The sequence below is a fragment of the Panthera onca genome, chromosome E1 (assembly GCF_046562875.1).
Source record: "Panthera onca isolate mPanOnc1 chromosome E1, mPanOnc1 haplotype 2, whole genome shotgun sequence".
Taxonomy (NCBI): domain Eukaryota; kingdom Metazoa; phylum Chordata; class Mammalia; order Carnivora; family Felidae; genus Panthera; species Panthera onca.
The window spans coordinates 41,631,678-41,651,418 of record NC_138352.1 but is presented as its reverse complement, the minus strand read 5'-3'; the positions used below and the strand labels follow the sequence as shown (position 1 = coordinate 41,651,418).

Here is a 19,741-nt window from a genome sequence, read left to right as displayed (position 1 = left end):
ATGTAATTTGCTAGAATGGGCTATCTAGCGCTTTGCTTCATTTTATTACTGAAAGTTTTATTTCCATCACCTTTTGCATCAGTACATATATATGTATAAATTCAGGTGTGCTTGTAAAGAGTTTGCTTTCTTTAAAATCTGCATTTCTTAATTGACTGAATAAAAATAGAAAGTGTTCTGTGGTGTTCATTTCAGTCCTCTGCTCCTTGTTGCTTGAAGTAGACAGGCTTTTTTTTTTTTTTTTTTTGGCTTTCATCATTATAGATTATCATTTTCACTTGAAAATGATTCAAGGGATTTTTTTTCCCCCTCCATCCATGCATTTCCATATCTAAATTTTGTTCATTATGATGGTTTTTGCATAGGAAGAGGTCTTTGCAGCAAAGTGTTAAATATTTTACTGAATGTAATTAATGAATTGTGTATGTTATCACTGAATTATATAGGAACCTAAAATTTTATCTCTGGCTTTTTTGTGAAAATAAAATCAGAAAAGGTTCATAGAATAAAATGAACCCATTTTGTTTTGTGTTTTGTGTATCAGCTCTCATTTGAGTGCCTATTTTGTGCTAGGCACATAGAACACAAAGACTTACCAGTGAAGTTCTGTGAACCCTACTACTGAAAACTAGCCTAGAGGGCTTTTGTCCATGATTGAATCACTTTCGCACTGCCTTTATCCATTACTCCTCAAAAAAAAGAAACCTACAAAACCCAAATAGGCATTTGTTATAATTGGAAGGTGAAGGAGCTATCATGCCTCCTATGAGCTGGACACATTATATTAGACTTCTTGTGCCCAAAAACCATCTCTTTAGAGCCCCAGTTCCTGAATTATCTTATTTTTAGCAATATTAGGACTGAGTTCTGCCTGCATGTGTATTTCTCATTGGTTATGTACATGTATGCTGGTGTGTTTTTATGTACATTTAATTTGAATGTATAACTGACTTCTTACCAGGTATGCAAATTGTGTTTAAACCCTGAACCCTCTTGGGGCGCCTGGGTGGCTCAGTCGGTTAAGCATCCGACTTCGGCTCAGGTCACGATCTCGCGGTCCGTGAGTTCGAGCCCCATGTCAGGCTCTGGGCTGATGGCTCAGAGCCTGGAGCCTGCTTCCGATTCTGTGTCTCCTTCTCTCTCTGCCCCTCCCCCGTTCATGCTCTGTCTCTCTCTGTCTCAAAAATAAATAAATGTTAAAAAAAAAATTTTTTTTTAAATAAATAAATAAATAAATAAAAAATAAACCCTGAACCCTCTTATCTGTCTTTTACTCTTTCAGCAAAGGGTACTAGGAATTATGTGTGATTTATTCTCCTTTACAGACGAAGAGAAAGGCATGCTAAGACAATAGATATAGCTCAAGAAGAAGTTCTGACCTGCTTGGGAATTCATCTTTATGAAAGACTGCATCGAATCTGGCAAAAACTACGAGCAGAAGAGCAAACATGGCAGATGCTTTTCTATCTTGGTGTTGATGCTTTGCGCAAGAGTTTTGAGGTAAGAATAGTGACCTGCTTCATTGTCTAAGATTGCTTGGTTAGGTTATTGGACTGAATGTTAATATAAGCTAGCAGTCTGATTTTGCCTCAGAGGGCTGTGATTCACTGATACTGGCATGGATTTGGGGGTGGATTTAGGGGAAGGGAATTAGAATTTAAGTTTGTGGATTTTGGGGGTGCCTGGGTGGCTCAGTCAGTTAAGATTCCGACTTTGGCTCAGGTCATCATCTCGCAGTCCATGAGTTTGAGCCCTGCGTCGGGCCCTATGCTGACAGCTCAGAGTCTGGAGCCTGCTTCGGATTCTGTGTCTCCCTCCCTCTCTCTCTGCCCCTCCTCTGCTTATGCTGTGCTTCTCTTTCTCAAAAATGAATAAACGTTAAAAAACATAAAAAAAAAAAAAGTTTGTGGATTTTCTTTGATTTTAATCCTGTTATTCTGCCAGCTTTGATATTTAGACTTTCTCAGAGTGGAAAACTGAAGTTGATTATTTAGCAGCATGTTGCTATGAAGTATAGCTAATGAAAAGGTAAAAGCAACCCAGAGTAAATTTGAGACTTAATTCGTGAGTCTCAGTTTGTCTGCTGATATCCAGTAGCCTCTTTATAGTGCTGGTTTTGGGTTTGGTGTTTGTGATTTGGTAACCTTCCCCACCCCCCCCCCCCCCGCACCCCCCCCAGTTCTCTGTAGCACATAAAATTTTGGCTAGTGAACATCTTGTTATATTCTGAGGCATGGTTGTAACCCTTTAACTGGGTCACGGATCCCTTTTGTGAATTATATGAAAGCTATAAACCTTTTTTTTCAGAAGCCCATCTGTGAACTTTAAACATTGTTCTGGGGAGTCTGAGGAGATTTGTACTAGTTCTTGCTGAACGCTTTTTTTTTCTTTTCTTTTTATATGTTTGTGACTTCAGAAACTAGATCATCTAATCAGGTTAAATAGTCTTCTGTTGTGTTAAGAAATGTGTTTGCTGTGTTGGAATTGAAATTTGAAACTAGAATATTGCTGGTTTGGAAGAGGAGTGTGTGTAATAAGTCTGCCTTCCCTGTAGGGATTGGTGGTATATTCACTTCCTGTAGATTTTAAGTTGTCATCATTTAAAGTGTTAAAATTTAGGGGCATCTAGGTGGCTCGATCAGTTAAGCGTCAGACTCTTGATTTCTGCTCAGGTCGTGATCTCAGTTTGTGGGTTCGAGCCCTGCATCGGGCTCCGTGCTGATGTCGCAGAACCTGCTTGGGATTCTCTCTCTCTCCCTCTCTCTGCCCTCCCCCTGTTCATGCTCTCTCTCTTTCTCAAAATAAATAAACTTAAAAAAATAAAGTATTAAAATTTAGGGACACCTGGGTGGCTCATTCGGTTAAGCATCCAACTCTTGATTTTGTCTCAGGTCATGATTTCATGGGGTCATGGGATCAAGCCCCATGTCAGGCTTTGTGCAAATGGCACAGAGACTGCTTGGGATTTTCTCTGTCTTCTCTCTCTGCCCCTCCCCTACTTGTGCTCACTCGTGCTCTCTCAAATAAATAAACATTAAATAAATAAAGCATTAAAATTTAAGATTCTTTGTAGGAATGCTCTGGTAAATTGCAACATGAATTATTTGTGTGTGTGGTATCATTTAAAATTAGCAATTGAGAATTTCCAAGGAAAGTAAAGGTAGTTTTGACCAGTATTCATTCTCAACTTTGTTTTTATAATAGATGACTGTGGAAAAAGTACAGGGTATTAGCCGATTGGAACAACTTTGTGAAGAGTTTTCAGAGGAGGAACGAGTAAGAGAACTCAAGCAAGAAAAGAAACGCCAGAAACGGAAGAACAGACGAAAAAATAAATGTGTATGTGATATTCCTACTCCTTTACAAGCAGCAGATGAAAAGGAAGTAAGCCAAGAGAAGGTAGTATTCCTTAATTTTGATTCATAAATATGTAGTATTGCTTTTTGCTAGATTTTTGGCATTTTTACTATGCTTTTCCAGAATATGAGGAGCTGCAGCTTGTATATTGGCTTTTTTCCTACTATAATTGGTACAGCCAAAAATTTTAATGTCTTGTGTTTGTTTTATAATATTCAGTGATTATCTTTTTACCTGATCTTAGTATGTTGTTAGATCAAAGTCCAAATATGGAAAGTTAAGTCCATGTATGACCTAGAGCAGTTCTTTTTGGTCTCAGGACCCCTTGGAATTTTTAAAAATTACAGTGCTCGGTGTGCTTTTTGTTCATGTAGATTATACATACAACATTTATTGTATTAGAAATTAAAATGGAGAAATTTTAAATCGTTAATTCTTTTTAAAAAATAATAAGCCCATTATATGTTAACATGAATAACATTTTTTGAAAACTGTTCCAAAACAAAAAGAAGTGAGAAAGGTGGCATTATTTTATATTTTTGCAGATCTTCTAAATATTTGGTTTAAAAGGAATCAGATGGATTCTCATATCTGCTTCTGCATTCAGTCTATTTCCATATGTTGCTTGGTTGAAACATTTGAAGAAAGTCTGGCCTCACACAAAAAAGGAAGGAGTATTTTAATATAAACTTTTTCAGATAGTTGTGGATATTCTTTGGCATTACAGTTCAACAAGTGGTAGTTTCTTAAAGATTAGTTACAATGTGGAACCTGGCACCTGTGAATGACCTTTTCGTAACTCAGTTAAATTAAAATCCACTAGTCAGTCTTGCACTTTGAATGGATCTTTAACTCATGCATGATTTTGTAACATCATGAATTGGTCATTTGAAAGTTACTGGTTTACTGAGTTATGCAGACCTTGCCAGATACTGACATTTCATTACATATATTATCACATAATCGTGTTAAAACCACTACTGATCTCATCAGAAGGGTCTTTAAGTATTGGGAAGCTTCAGGCACATTCTGCTTGTTTATACAAGTTTTCAAAATTCTGAGTGTAGTTTGAAAGTTTGAGTTTTATCACAACAAATACCGTCCATTGTTTTCCTTGAGGTGATGGGCTGACTTCATTTCTGAGAGAATGGCTTTTAAATACCCAAGTCTGAATAACCAAAGTTTGTCTCTTCTTTCAAGCAAAATTTATGTTCCAGGATAAAAAACAGCTAGTTCAGCTTGTAACTCAAACAAGCTTCAAGTGCTTTTCCTTGAGACAGCCATTGTATTTTGGTATGCAGCAAAAGTGCTTTAAGCATCCTTCCTATTTGTCAGACATCTACTCATGAGCTGATACTTAAAAAATATTTTTACTGCTTCATCGAAGACTTTCATAAGTGAAGTATCTATTTCCTGAAAGTGCTGGACAAGTAAAAAATACACTGTTAGTACAGTGTGATTGCCACTGCTGTGATTTGTGCGAAAGTACCAGCAACTTTTCCCACCATTGCTTTCGTATCATCAGTGTAAGTGTCAATATGTGAAAAAGGCAAGTGACATATTAGTATTCTGATGAAAATAGTTTTGATCTAGGGAATCCCTGGGATCAGCAAACTACACTTTGGGAACTTCCCTCCTAAATTTTCCTGATACGATTAACTCTTAATTTGCTTTTAGTTGTTTCATAGTCTTAATGCGGGTTAGTGATTTTTCATGAGAATAATTTTTTCAGTTGGTAACCTCCTAACTCCTATTTAATTGGTTGATGTTAAGGAAAGTAAATGTAACCATATGAAGGTAAGACTTTTTACCGTCTCTCAATGTTGACCCTTAAAGGAAACAGACTTCATAGAAAACAGCTGCAAAGCCTGTGGCAGCACCGAAGATGGTAATAGTTGTGTAGAAGTAATTGTTACCAACGAAAACACATCATGTACCTGTCCTAGCAGCGGCAATCTTTTGGGGTCCCCTAAAATAAAGAAAGGTAACTAAATACAGTTTCTTCTTAAAATTAAGTCTTAAGTTTATTCTTTCTTCCTCTTAAATGGAAGAGGTTTTAGAGATCCTATAACTTTGACACTTAATACTTCTTTTTTCTTTATGGTATTTGTTATTATTTGACAAAAACAAAAAACTATAAACCCCTCATCATATTTTCATTATTTAGTTTACTTTCTACTGTCTATCAATTTTGAAATTTTTATGTTGTCTCCAGTTGGTTCATTCTTTGTTGGTATGTTAACTATAAGTCTCAACCAATTTATTTTCAGGCTTATCACCACACTGTAATGGTAGTGATTGTGGATATTCATCTAGTATGGAAGGGAGTGAAACAGGTTCTCGGGAGGGTTCGGATGTTGCTTGCACTGAAGGCATTTGTAATCACGATGAACACGGTAGGTTCAGATTAAGCTTCCCAATTATTTCTACTACATGGCTGATTAAAGCACATAAGTAAGAGATTATTGATTTCTTCAGGTGACGACTCCTGTGTTCATCACTGTGAAGACAAAGAAGATGATGGTGATAGTTGTGTTGAATGTTGGGCAAATTCTGAAGAGAACAACACCAAAGGAAAAAATAAAAAGAAGAAAAAGAAAAGTAAGATGTTGAAATGTGATGAACATGTAAGTATCAGAGTTCTTAAACCTTTGCAGTTGAGGGGAGAACAACCTATTTTCTTTGGAGTGGCAAGTCTGCAGCTTAGTTTCTGGTATTTATTATTTTAGAATGAGTACCTTTAGAATGCAGTTCTGTTGGCTGCTCATCTTGTGATTTGTGTGTGTGTGTGTCTGTCTGATGCGGTCACTTGTCCAGTAATCTATGTGAGTCATAAATCCAGTTCATTCTTTTCATAATACTTTTAAATGGATTAGCTGTGTAATCTTGAGCAGTTTGCTTGATCTTATAGTTTTCCCATCTGGAAGGAAATTAATAGTCCTTATCAGATTAAGTTCTGTGAAGATGAAAGAGATTATATCGATGGGTTAACATAGCATCTGGTATGTAGTAAGTGCCTACTAAGTGCCAATTGCTGCTGTTGTTCAGTATTCCTTCTAAAAACTTAACACACTATCAGGGCCTTTTTTTCTTTCTCTAAGGAATAATTGCTCTTATTCCCTGCCTTTTTACCTGGGTAATCCTTTGCTTGGTTTCAGATCCAAAAGCTTGGAAGCTGTATTACAGATCCAGGTAATCGAGAGACCTCAGGAAATACCGTGCACACAGTGTTTCACCGCGACAAGACCAAAGATGCACATCCTGAAAGCTGTTGCAGTCCTGAAAAGGGTGGGCAGCCACTGCCTTGGTTTGAGCATAGGAAAAATGTACCACAGTTTGCAGAACCTGTAGAGCCATCATTTGGTCCTGATTGTGGAAAAGGTGCCAAGAGCTTAGTTGAACTCCTTGTAAGTAAGGATATCTTATTGATTGGTAGATGTGGGAGGGGACAATATTTGAGAATTTAAAGCTAGGAGTTGGGGAAGCTTTTAAGAAATTAAGGTCAGTCTTTCATTATTTTTGGTCTTTTCATTTCTGCTCTTCCACACGTGGTTTATGCAGCTGCTCTACAGCACATTTCCTTGTCCTCCTTTGTAGAAGAGAAGAGAATAGTTGGGAAAAAGGGATAGAGTTAGCATTGTGTCCAGGAGTCTGCCTCCTTGAAGAGGGTTATTGTAAGCAAACTGCCTTTCTGAGTGGCAGCTTATGGTGTCCAGCCTTCCATACCAGGAAAAAATGTAGAATCTGAACTAGAGCCCACTTTTTACTTTCTTTAGGTTCATGTAGGATAAAAGCATAACTAAACTTGCAAAATCTTTTAAGATTGACTGTAAGTCTTGGTACTTTACACGAATTATGCCTGATTCCAAGCAACCCAGTACGTAGTTTGTGTGGGGCTTAGAGGAGGGGGAAGGAAAGAGAAGGGTGGTATATTCTCTTTAATAGTTAGGCTCCCAGTGGAAACAAATCCTTTAGAATAGTTTTTTTTTTTGTTTTTGTTTTTTACGTGGTGGTTAAGTTTCTTAAATTTTAAAAAGGTTTTATTTTACTTAATTTGTAGAGATAAAAGTTTCAACACAGGACCATCCAGTTAATCACATCAGTCTGGTTATTTAAAATTTGGTAACTAGTTGTAACCATCTCTAGTTAGTCGTTTGTTTTGCTGTAATCAGAAACATTGTTATTTTTTTAATTTTAAGTTTCTATTATTTTTTAAAGTTTATTTTTTTGAGAGAGTGCGAGCAGAGGGAGGGTCAGGGAGAGAGGGAAACACAGAATCCGAAGCAGGCTCCAGGCTCTGAGCTGTCAGCATAGAGCCCAACGTGGGGCTCAAACTCACAAACCGCAAGATCATCACCTGAGCTGAAATCGGATGCTTAGCCTTAAGACTGAGCCACCCAGGTGCCCCTCAAGTTTTTATTTAAAGTCTAGTTATCTAATTAGTCATTTTCTAAGGCAAAGGTTGGGAGTCTTTTAGGCTCATAGGTCTTCTAAGACAAATTATAGATCCAGAGTTTCAAACTGAGTTAAGTTGGATTTTATTCTTACTTTGTACTTTCTAAGATGGAGTGACATTATGCTTGTTCTGTAAACAGTTCGATGAAAGACTTCATGTGACTGAATTGAAATTAAAAGGCTAGTTTGCCTGAATTTTTAGCTGTCCTCCATCAGCATAGCATTTTGCATTCTTAATTTAAGTCATAATCTTAACTACTGCTTTAATTTGCAGGATGAGTCTGAATGTACTTCAGATGAGGAAATCTTTATCTCACAAGATGAAATACAGTCATTTATGGCTAATAACCAGTCTTTCTACAGCAATAGAGAACAATACCGACAGCATCTGAAGGAGAAATTTAATAAATACTGCCGCTTAAATGATCACAAGAGGCCCATCTGTAGTGGCTGGTTGACAACGGCTGGAGCAAATTAAATAAATAAAATAGCTCTGTCTTTCAATGAAACACTCAAGATGACTACTGCGCCTTCTCTTTCAAAAAAAAAAAACTCTTAATTTAGTGACTTATGGCAAAATTTTAAATCAATGTGATTCTTTCTTGTTTTGGGAGACGGTGGAGGTAACCTCATTAGTTCTTTCTTCAGGCTTGTGTCTTTAGTTGCGTGCTGCGCAGGCCTGCCATATGATTTAAGCCATCTCTTTTCATTAAATGTTTCTCTTCCTGTGAGACTTACTAAAGCAACTTAGTGGCAAAAAGTAATGTTGTACTTATACTTCTGTACAGAAATGACAATGAGCTGAATATATGGTTTTACAAAGTAGACATCCACTTGCAAAATGTTTGGATGTAATGTTAAAGCGCAATGTGCAAAATTTAAAATAAAGAATATTTATTAATATGCATAGTAAAAATTGGTGTACATGTTTCTACTTAATGTGTGGCAGTATTTTAATATTTGCCACTTCTGAACTTGGTATTTGACCAGTGTTGATGTTAGGATGAAGAGCAAATGAGGATAGAGATACAAATTGTTGAGGACAAAACTCTTCCCTTGACTAGAGCTGAGAAAAGCAGTTTTCAATCTTTTGTTTTGAAAGAATAAATTTGCTGCAATACCCTTAAATACTGGCTAGCATCTTTCTCATGAGATTAATTGCTATTATTTAAAATTCCCTGGTATCACTTAACATAAAGTGCCTTAAATTCAGAGATTCATACTGAACTGGAAGAATGAAAACAGAACTTGGCAGAATTTCAACCAAGGGTTGTCTGAAAAGTAATTACTTTAGCATGTAGACCTGGGACCAAAAGACTGCGCCTAGAGCTAACCACGTTGTGGTCCATAAGTGCATGCTCCTTATCTGGTTTCCAACAATAAAGTCACTGTGGCATTACAGTTTACTGCTTTCATGAACTGTGAGTACTGAAGGAGAGAAGAGATTCCCCCAGGAATAGCACTTGGCTGCCATTTAAAAGGTTGAGTCAATAGTTCGATAAACACATGTGCTCAGAGCTTTGTGTCTCAATGTTGATAATATTGGTGGGCAGCAGGCAAGTAGTGGGACAGTCAATACCTCTGTGCAGTGGGGATGCAGTGAATTTTATGGGCTGTGTACCACTTAATCAGATTTCAGGTGGGCAACAGCAAAAGCTTAGATTTAATTTTTATAGTTGGTGGCATTTCTTTGATATACCTCTTCAGTTGTCTTTTCAAATCTAAGTGTTGCATAGGGATGGGGCAGAGGTAAAAATGAGTCATGACTCCTCTCTGGCCTTTGTTTACTTTCATCCTGGAATCCATAAAAAATGACTAAGGGCCCCCCAGAGCCCTTGGCTCTGAGCTCAAACCTTTCTTAACCACTTGTTGCCGTCAAGTTTTCTCCTGAGATCCCTAAAAGCAAGGACTGGTTTTATTTTGTTTTAATCTTTATCCTTGGGCCAAACACATGAGTACTTGGTGAATGAATAAACCAGCCTCACATACTGCTTATGCCATTGCTTGCAGTGGAGGGATTCCAGCAGTTATGCAGAGATGTGTTTTTCTTTGGAAGATAGCTATATTAAGGATGCAGATGTAAGGCAGTTTTCAGAGTTTTGATGGAACATCCTGAGTGGTCAGAGAGCAAAACCAACAACCCAAGAAGAGACAAAAGGCAGAATGGAATGAAGGCAGTTTAGGAGCACATCCCCTGGACCTAAGACTGCATGGCTTAAAGTCCAAACCATGCTTTACCCCTTTCTGTCTCAGTCACTTACAAAATGAAGCCTAATATGTAGTATCTTAAAGAGTTTATGTGCATATGCTAACATATTTAAAGTGCTTAGAAGTGCCAATTACACAGCATTCAGTAAATGTTAGCTTTTGCTTTTAATCTTTGGTACACAGTGATATATTTTTTAACTGGGAGTGGGAGGGTCTAGGACAGTTGGAGACAGTAGGCCAGTAGGGATACAATCCCCTAACACGTGTACTGGAGGGTGTTTCCATTTTTAACCTTGAGTTGTCATTCTAGTAAAGCCAAGGGATCAGGTAGGGTTGAGAGGGTAACTCAGGGATGATAGCTGAGGCACTCAGCCTTTTCTAGGCTGAATCCTTCGCATCAGCCAGAGGGCGGGCATTGGAGTCACCTTAAGAGCCTGTAATTTCTCCTTCTTGCCATAGGGGTCAGGAACTGGGAGGGGAGACTGAACAAGGGGGCAAGAATACGAACGGCCTCGGGCCTGGAGCAAGCCCCCCCTAAACCTCGGTTTCCCTGCCCCTAAGGGAAGAGCTCACCAAAGCAGGACCACAGGCCACCCGGGAACCCTCTGCACCCGCCGGCACAGAGGAAAGCACAGTTTCCCACCTCCCGTCAGGCATGGGGCGGGGCCGGAAGAGGCGGGAAGGCCGCGACTGATTCCCGCTAGATGTGGTGGGTCGCAGAGAAGCGGAGGGTGGAGCCCCAGCCCGGGGCCGGGCAGAATGGAGGCAGGTTCAGGCGCGGCTCCCAGGGGGCGCAGATCGGCAACGGTGGCCGCGGTGGTGACCAAAATGCGTCCGAGCCCTTGCGACCCGGGAGGAGCTCCGCGATCCAAATGTCCGTATCGCGGAGCGAGGTGGGCGGGCGGCTGGGGACCATGGCCAGGACCGGCATGGAGCAGTGGCGTCACCGGCTGGCACTGGTGACAGGAGCTTCGGGGGGCATCGGCGCGGCTGTGGCCCGGGCCCTCGTCCAGCAGGGACTGAAGGTAGTGGGTTGTGCCCGCCCCGTGAGCAACATCGAGGTAAGCGTCCGCCGGGGAGAGGAACCTTCTGGGAGGCGTTGTTTCCGCTGGTGTACGGTCCGGGAGGCGGAGTGGTCTGACCTAGGCTGCGACGCTGCCCCCACTTGCTGCTCCCCTAAGGCCATTTGCAACCGGATCAGACTATGAGGGATGAGATGCCTAGTAGGGCAGGCCTCTACCTTCCCTTTCATGAAGTCCCTTCTTTTAAGGAGACCCTACTCCTAACAGCCTCTACTCCAGTGTACCAACTCCTTGGCATATTTCTCCGTGCCTATCTGCCTGCCCAGGTCGGCTGAGGAAAAGGGAAGCCAGAGATCAGGGCTAGCTAGGCAGCCAGGGAGAAGGAAAGAAAGCTTTCTGGCCTCAGTGGCTAAATTGGCTACTAGATTGTTTCCTCTAGTCCACAGACTAAGCCCACAAAGACAACCAAAGTGGCTGGCCAGCCAGATGAACAGGAGCTAGAGGTTTTGATCATGATAATTTTTCACCCAGCACGGAGGGTGGGGTTGGGGTGGGAATAGAGCTTTTCAGAAGAAACTCACCCTCTCCTTCCCCAACCCCCAATTTGAGGGTTAACCCTTACCAAATGGGCCTAACAGACCAATGGGATATTTACAGATCGACCTTTCTCCAATTGCACTGTCTTGGGTGGGACTGAGTGGGTGAAATAGGGCATTGACTATGTAAGCCCTGAGGGGACAAAGCAATACGGAACTGGAACTACTGGTTTTTCTCTTAAACTAGGGTTGGGAGCCCCAAGTTGTGAGCAACAAGAGCTCAAAGAAAAATGAAGTTGGCCATGTTGTAACAGGAAGGAAGAAGATGGGAAATTTTCATCATAGGTCATCTTTGGATTTGCACCTGACAAGATCACTCTCAGGGTTTGGGCTAGCGATTAGCTGCAGGGCTTTATCTTCCACCATTGTTCAAAATCCCTGCACCAGGAAAGGGGGTCCCTGAGCTTCAAGGGGGATCCTCAGGCTGTTCACTCAGCCCCAAGATGACTCTTTTAATGAGGGGGAAATGCCTGTTCTGTGAGGGGACTGACATGGTTTCAGGTCATTTCTGAAGATAGATGAGGACAGGTGGGACAAAGAGAAGGCAGCGACAGGGAGAAAGATGTCCCCAGGCCCTTCATTCTGGCTTTCTTGCAGGGATTTGAGTCTGGAGGTGGAAGGGACAAGTTGCATGCCAGGGGAGGGGAGAATCCCAGGCTTCCTTGTGCCTAGTTTGCTTTTATTAATTGATACTAAAACAGAGTTTGAGTTCTGGCCTCCGACAGAGAGAAGCCCTATTTCCTGAGGTCGTTGTGAATAGGTGAAATTGGGTAAAGGGGGCCTTCTAAGTCCCAGAGGACCATACCTTTTGAACTCTTGGAAAGTTAAAGCAGAAAAGAGTTTCCTAGGTCACCTGAGCCAGCCCTTTATTCCCATCTTGACTTGGCGGGGAGGGAAGGGTTCCAGGCCAAGGCAACTGGCCCAAGCTGGCCTTTCTCTAGGGCACCCCCTACCACCCAACTCTCTCCCTCCTGTACATGTACAGTCACCTTTATGAGGCTCAGATGCCCACTCACTGGCCTCTAAGGCCATGGAGCTTGGTTTCTTTCTGCTTCTGAATGTCTGCATCCCTCACAACCACCTCCCAGTGGCTCTGTATTCTCAGGTCTTTCCATCTCAGGGCTCCTCCGTGTGCTGAGGTCCCTGTCGATACACTAAGGCTTCCCAGTGTCATCTGCCACCTAACTTGCTTCATCATATCTCAAGAAATTTTGGGGTAGAGTATGGTACACTGTGGGACAGAGAGAAAGAATCTGTCCTGACTTCCTGACCTTTCCTATAGGTAGGGCAAGGGGAGACTGGCAGTTGGGCCCAATCTGAGAGCCAACTGGCTGCATTCTGTGGAGGGAGGGTGACTGTTCAGACATAAGCCCTCTGGAAGGAGCTAGATGAGGCAAGGGGAGGGGAGAGAATCCTGGCATAATCAGCTCAGTGATTCCTGGTGCTGGTGGAAGAAGCAGGGGGTGGGGTGAGAGGTGTAGCTTACCTATGAGCAGAGAAGGGGTTCCTGTTGGAGGAGAGGCAGAAGAGATGGAGATCATGCTATGCCTTGGACCGCTGGCTCCCTACTCTCTTCTCAGAAATGAAGATTCAAGTTTATTGTGAGAGTCTTCCATTGACGATTTCAACTCCATTCCCATACTCCCCCTCACTCAGGGAGTGCTCTTATCCCCTGGACTTTGATCAAAGAGGACAAGTAGTCCCAACAACTATATGGCTGGAAGGTGACTGTCAAAGGAGAGAGTTCTCTGAGTGGTGACAGCAGAAGAAGACTGTCTCTGGGTGGGAAGGTGTGGGAGCCACTCACCCCAGTTAGCCCCTTGTTGGGTTTCATAGGAGCTGGCTGCCAAATTTAAGAGTATAGGCTACCCCAGGACTTTGATCCCCCACAGATGTGATCTGTCCAGCGAGGAGGACATCCTCTCCACGTTCTTGGCTGTCTGCTCTCAGCACAGTGGTGTGGACATCTGCATCAACAATGCTGGCTTGGCCCGGCCTGACACTCTGCTCTCAGGCAACACCAGCAGCTGGAAGGACATGTTCAATGTAAGGGCTACAGACCTGGAGTGGGGGGTTGGGAGGAGAATGGGGAGCCAGGGCTTTGTGAACCAGAGGGCTGCTCAGGATAGGACATGTAACAGGAGGGAACTTTGGCTTCATAACTGGGGCACCTTGACTCTCCCCTTGCTTCTTTCCCTACCAGAGGCATAGTGAGTGGATGAATGGCCATATCTTTTCCATTCTTCTTTCCTCTGAGTCCCTTAAAGGGGCAGTTCTTAAAGTCCAGGCTGATTTCCTTCTACTGGAAGAAAGACTGGTAGGGAAGAGAACTGCTATTTATTGAATGTTCCCATGTGCTGGCACCGTGCTGAGTGCTTGAGAACATGGTCTTACAAGAAAAGGAAACAAGAGACAGGAGATGAGGTTCTCACCCAGCCCTGCCAGTCATGGTGTGGCTTCAGGCAGGTGGTTATTCTCTATCAGCCTTGTCACATTTAATTGGGGTGAACACACATCAATATCTGGGGCCACAAACCCCAGTATCCCCTGGGGCCAGGTAAATAGCTAAATGAGTGAGGTGAGTCAGGGGAGTCTACAGTAAGTGGGAGAGCACATGGCCAAGTACAAGGGTGGCTGCTGAAATCCAGCATCCCTGCTGTGGAGCACTATGGATCCAGTGTGGCCAGATCTTACCATTTCTTTGAGAGGAGTGGAGAGCCTGGGTTTTTATGTGACATCCTACCCCTCCCATTTACCAAAACCTCAGCTCCACAAGGGCAAGGATTTTTGTCTGGTTTATTCTCTGTTATGGCCTCAGCCCATAAACACTCAATAGATATTTTTTGAAGGAATGAAAGCTTCCAGTGCACATTGGGAGTGAATTACAAATGTTTTAAAACTTTGTACAGACCAAACACAGCCTTCAGGACATGGGTTTTCAACTTCTAGACTATATTATGGGGCAATATTAGGGTATAAAAGTATCCTGAGAAGTTGAAAACAGTGTGTACATGGGATGGATCTTTTTCCCACAATCGATTTAGCACCTAAAAGTTGCTTGGGCCTAGAAATGAACAATGAACATTGAAACAGTGAACAGTGAAAATGAAGCACTACCCCTGCCCTCAGACAGCCTTCTGGGAGATCTGAGATCTTGCACATCTGTAAAATGAGGGACATAATATATTGAGTCCCTAAGGCCCTTTCCAGCTTCAACACTATGTAATTCTATTAGGATCGTCTTCTGAGACATCTCCACCCTCCACCCCACCAGCCTTAGGAGAATCACTCCCCTGGTCTCAGGGACCTGTTCCTCTTATTCCATCTGTCCTCAGAGTTGAGTTTTCTGCCTCATAAATACACATTGCTAAGCGGGCCAGAAAAAGGTCCTCGTGTCCTTCTGCTATGAATGCTGAGGCAGGTTCATGGCGAGGGTGTTCTGTCCTGATGCCTGGCTCTGACACCTGATAAAGAGAAACATCTAATGTCCTGGCTGGTCTTGTCTCTTCTCAGGAGGAGAGACTTGAGGACCTGCTGAAAGCTTTATCTGTGCTTGTCCTCATGGGGCAGGAGTGTGGCTTGGCAGGAGCTTTGGAGCTGAGATACTTCTTCAGGCCTTTGTTCCATGAAGGGTGGGGATTTTGGGTCACCTCTGGCAGAGGCCAAGGAAGGCAGAAAGCCCCCATGTGCTTAGGAGTTCCCCTGCCATCTTCTGACCAGCTACCCCACCCCCATAAAGAGTCTCTGTGCCTAATCTTGTAGATGGAACAGAGTCTAGAGGAAGGCATGGAAGGAAGGAAGGGCAGGCCTTCTCTACTTATAGTCTTAAGGGAGGAGATAGGAAAGGAGCAGAGAGTAGCTGAGTAAGGCAGAGAGAGGCTAGGGTCTATACTTGAGGAGAGAGATTTTTTTTTAATTAATTAATTTATTTATTTATTTAAAGGTTTCTTTTTTTTAAAGCTTATTTATTAGGGGAGAGAGAGAGAGCGAGAGAGAGCGTGCTCGCATGAGTGAGGGAGGGGCAGAGAGAGAGAGACGGAGAATCCCAAGCAGGCCCCCAGCTGTCAGCACCCACCCCAGTGTGAGGCTGGAACTCATGAACCATGAGACCATGACCTGAGTCAAAACCAAGAATCAGACACTTAACTGACTGAGCCACTATTTATTTATTTTTTTTAAATGTTTATTTTGAGAGAGAGAGAACACAGGCAAACAGGGGAGGGAGGAGGGGCAGAGAGAGAGGGAGACAGAGAATCCCAAGCAGGCCCTGCACTGTCAGCACAGAGCCCCACGTTTGGGCTTGAACACACAAACTGTGAGATCATGACCTGAGCTGAAATCAAGAGTCAGATGTTTAACCTACTGAGCCACGCAGGCACACCAAGGAGAGAGATTTTTAAAGCCATTTTGGAAGGATTTTAGGCTTTTTATCTTTATTTTAATTTTTTTATTATTTTTGAGAGAGAGAGAGAGAGAGAGAGACACAGAGTGTGAGTGGGGGAGGGGCAAAGAGAGAGGGAGACACAGAATCTGAAGCAGGCTCCAGGCTCTGAGCTGTCAGTGCAGTCCCCCATGCAGGGCTCGAACTCACAAACCACTAGATCATGACCTGAGCTGAAGTCAGACGCTTAACTGACTGAGCCACCCAGGCGCCCTGGATTTTAGGCTTTTTAGAGAGCAAGGCCAGGGAAGCTGGCCCAGATAAGAGAGGAGAGGGTATTTGAGGAAGAAAAGGAGATAGTTCTCTAAGGCAGAGGTTCTGTTGTTTGTAGAGGAGACATCCAAGACAGGGAGGGTTCCTGGGTCATGGATGAGTTTCGGAGTTTCCCACTGCTGTTTACAGAATCTTGGAGGCGGAGGTTACCTGGGGAGAGGAATTAGCACTGCTGGGGCTGGTGGCTTTAGGGGGAGAGGCACCTAAGGCAAGGTACCCTGGAACCATTGTTGGTCTCTGGTAGGACCTGGACACTGTTTTGGAATGCCACTCCCCTGGACGGGCTCTGTGGCTCTATTACCTGCTCAGATGGGCCCAAGCTAGAGATACCCCACTGCCCTCCCCGGCCTGCAGGTGAACATGCTGGCCCTCAGCATCTGCACTCGGGAAGCCTACCAGTCCATGAAGGAATGGAAGGTGGATGACAGGCACATCATTAATATCAACAGGTGAGGCAGGTGGACAAGGGCTAAAGCTCAGATCATCACTCACCCTCCAAGCTGAGTGATCTGTTGCGTTCATTTGACCTCTTTGGACATCAGTTTCATTGGTGGTGAAATAGGGACTTAATACCCAGTTAACAGCCAAATGGCACAATTATGGCGAGAGAAAGAATAGTGTATATCAAGTGCCAGCCCCTAGTTGGACTTCTAGGAAGAGCAGGACTTACAGGAGCTGCTTGAATTGCTGGAGCTACATCAGTGGGCCACCAGGATGGCCTGTAAAGAGGTCCCCTTGAGACGGCTTTCCTGCAGCATCTAGGTGGTGGGGCTGACTGGTCCAGCAGGGGGCACTGCTGGTCCATCAGCAGCTTCACTCTCTTCTTTCCTCTCCTTTCTTCCACCCAGCATGTCTGGTCACCAAGTGTCACCCCACTCTGTGATCCATTTCTATAGTGCTACCAAGTATGCCATCACCACACTGACAAAGGGACTGAGGCAAGAGCTTCGGGAGGCCCAGACCCACATTTGAGCCACAGTGAGGGTGAGGCCTGGCCCTGGTGGGGACAGGGTAGGCACAGGCCTTCCGCACCCCACACTCATACTGTTCAGGATGCCCTGCTGGGAGTGTGAGGGGCACAGAGCTCCTGGGCTCTGCTGCTGCTTGCATGACCCTGAGTAGCCCTTTGAACTTCAGGTCACTGACTTTGAGATGGGAGGGGGCTGACCAGAAGGGAACACAGTAGGTGAGACTGAGGGAGAGCAGGGGCTGTGGGAAACCGTGGCTGTAAACCCAGACTCTGGGCTCTTCCCTGGAAGGTCACATGACCTTGGGCAACTCACTTAACCCCTCCAAGCCTCAGCCTTACTCATTTGTAAAATGGAGATGGTGATACTGACCCAGTGATGAAGTCTTAAGGGACACCATTTTGTAAAACACTTACCTGAGAAGGGCTCCATAGGTGGTAGGTGTCATTGTGATCATTGCTAGTGGCAGCTTTGGGAGGAGGAGGTGGCTGCTGGACATTGGGCAGCCATCACTGTGAAGCAGGGGGGCCCCCATGTTTTCCATCCTGCCTCTCCCCTAAGCCTAGCTTCTGACTGGGATGGAGGCAGGGCTCAGCTCAGCTCCTGAGCAGGCCCTCTCTGTTGGTCCAGTGCATCTCTCCAGAAGTGGCGAAGACACAATTCTCCTTCAAACTCCACAACAAGGACCCTGAGAAGGCAGCTGCCATCTATGAATGCATAAAGGTGAGGCCTCACTCTGAGGCCAGTGAGCCACTCACTCCCTAAGTGAATGCAGAGGGAACCCTGGCCTTTAGACCACACTCTTCTAGCCAGCCTGTCATGCCTCCTGGAGGGTTGGGGTAGGGATGAAGATGTTGGAGAGGACGTCAGAGGTGGGAGGTTCACTCTGCCCTCACCATCCCTCTCATACTCTCCAGTGTCTCAAACCTGAAGATGTGGCTGAGGCTGTCATCTATGTCCTCAAGCACCCTTCCACGTGTCCAGGTGAGTCTGGCCTTGACTGGCCACCTCCTGGAAGAGCCCAGCCATCCCAGAGGAGGACAGCAGGGAGGCCTAGCGGGTGGGGAGAGCATCCTGTCTGCCTCAAGCCTTGTGCCTTCCAGCAGATTGGAGACATCCAGATGAGGCCCATGGAGTAGGTGATCTAGTTTCCTGTGGGGAGTTCTGTCTTCCGTCCCCACGCCTCACGGCTTGACTCCTGCCTCTGGATTTTAGGTGTTGATTTCCAGACTCCTGGATTCTGCTTCCTCTCTCCAACCCACCAGGGGCTACAAATTTTTGGAAGTTTTTATGTCTTATCAAATTATGTCCACCACAAATATGAACAGTGGGCTGGGGAGAGGAGGTTAGGTGTCCCCAATTGTTTTACCTGTTAACTTTGGTTAACAGGTAATTTGGTTAATTATTGGTCCGCTTCTTGGGCTCCTTGGCCTTTGTGTGCTCTCTTTGGTCTCTTCCTTTTGACCTGGGGAAGGAACTGTGGCCAAAAGGGGGGCTTCCCCCTATCTTCTTGTACCCCAACCCCTGTACCTCAAGGAGGAGGGGGCAGAGAGAAGCCCTCACCTTCTATCTGAATAGCTATCCAAGGCCCTAGGCTTCCTCCTCTCCCTGCCCTACTGCCCCCATTGCCTCTTCTCTTCACCCACCCCAGTTCTCCAGCCCAGGCTTGGCTTCTCTGCTCCCAGTGGGGTCATCACTCCACACTGACTATGGCAGCTGAATATCAGGCCCTGCCTCCCAACTGGGTTTCACTGTGATAATTAAAAAAGAAAAATTGCAACAACCTACCTTGGCTTTAGGAGTATCTTTCTGTTCTTTCTCCTTTTCTGTGATCAGGGGTGGTTGTGCCTCAGAATTTCTTCCAGGTGAGTGGGAAGGTGGGCGCTTTGGGGCATCACTCCTGGAGTATGGATTACCTTAGGTAGCAGATGTGGGTTTGGGTTGAGTCTTGAAAATGGGTAGGAGTTTGCCAGCCAGGAAAGAGGACAACAGTGGATACAAGGCCGGGAGGCCAAAAAAGCAGGCAATGTCATGGGAACAGCACAGAATGTAGTGCAGGAGTGAGATGGGGCCGAAAAGGAAGTTGCTGCCTGAATCGCCGGAGGTCTGTGTGCTGAGCAAAGAGTCTGGTGATTACCTATGGGCCAAGGACATCAGTTGGCTTGTCAGCAGGTGCAGGAGAGGCACAGAGCTGTCACTTGGAGAATCAGCTGCCACGGGACAGGAAGTTACTGCTGGCGTCCTGTTGACTGATGCTGAGGGTTTGACAAGGCAGTGGAGGTGCAGAGGAGGGGCTGGATGCAGAAGCTTCTGAGGAAAATCCCCAGCACCTGGTGGTGGACTGGATGTCGGGAGGCGGGGCGGGGGGGAATCACCACGACTGACCTGGTTGGAACACATCCCTTTTCAAGTGGCTTTTGC

General features: G+C 44.4%; 2 protein-coding genes across 9 annotated transcripts in view; both read left to right on the top strand.

Moving 5' to 3' along the window:
* Positions 1 to 8,328, top strand: part of GGNBP2 (gametogenetin binding protein 2) — a 34,035-nt gene extending 25,707 nt beyond the window's left edge. For all 8 annotated transcript variants that reach the window (XM_060646592.2, XM_060646591.2, XM_060646590.3 and 5 more), the window contains 7 exons: positions 1,326 to 1,500; positions 3,205 to 3,399; positions 5,194 to 5,341; positions 5,628 to 5,753; positions 5,836 to 5,984; positions 6,516 to 6,764; positions 8,087 to 8,328. In XM_060646592.2, the coding sequence (XP_060502575.1) occupies positions 1,326 to 1,500; positions 3,205 to 3,399; positions 5,194 to 5,341; positions 5,628 to 5,753; positions 5,836 to 5,984; positions 6,516 to 6,764; positions 8,087 to 8,290 (1,246 nt within the window). In that variant the 3' untranslated portion in view covers positions 8,291 to 8,328. The remainder of the gene's footprint in view (positions 1 to 1,325; positions 1,501 to 3,204; positions 3,400 to 5,193; positions 5,342 to 5,627; positions 5,754 to 5,835; positions 5,985 to 6,515; positions 6,765 to 8,086) is intronic.
* Positions 8,329 to 8,451: 123 nt separating this feature from the next.
* DHRS11 (dehydrogenase/reductase 11) lies at positions 8,452 to 18,697 on the top strand. Its single transcript, XM_060646601.3, is given in 7 exon segments — positions 8,452 to 11,081; positions 13,475 to 13,684; positions 16,707 to 16,801; positions 17,201 to 17,330; positions 17,951 to 18,043; positions 18,238 to 18,304; positions 18,536 to 18,697. Coding segments are annotated over 7 exon segments (1,113 nt in total). The 5' UTR covers positions 8,452 to 10,724; the 3' UTR covers position 18,697.
* The last annotated feature ends 1,044 nt before the right edge of the window (positions 18,698 to 19,741 follow it).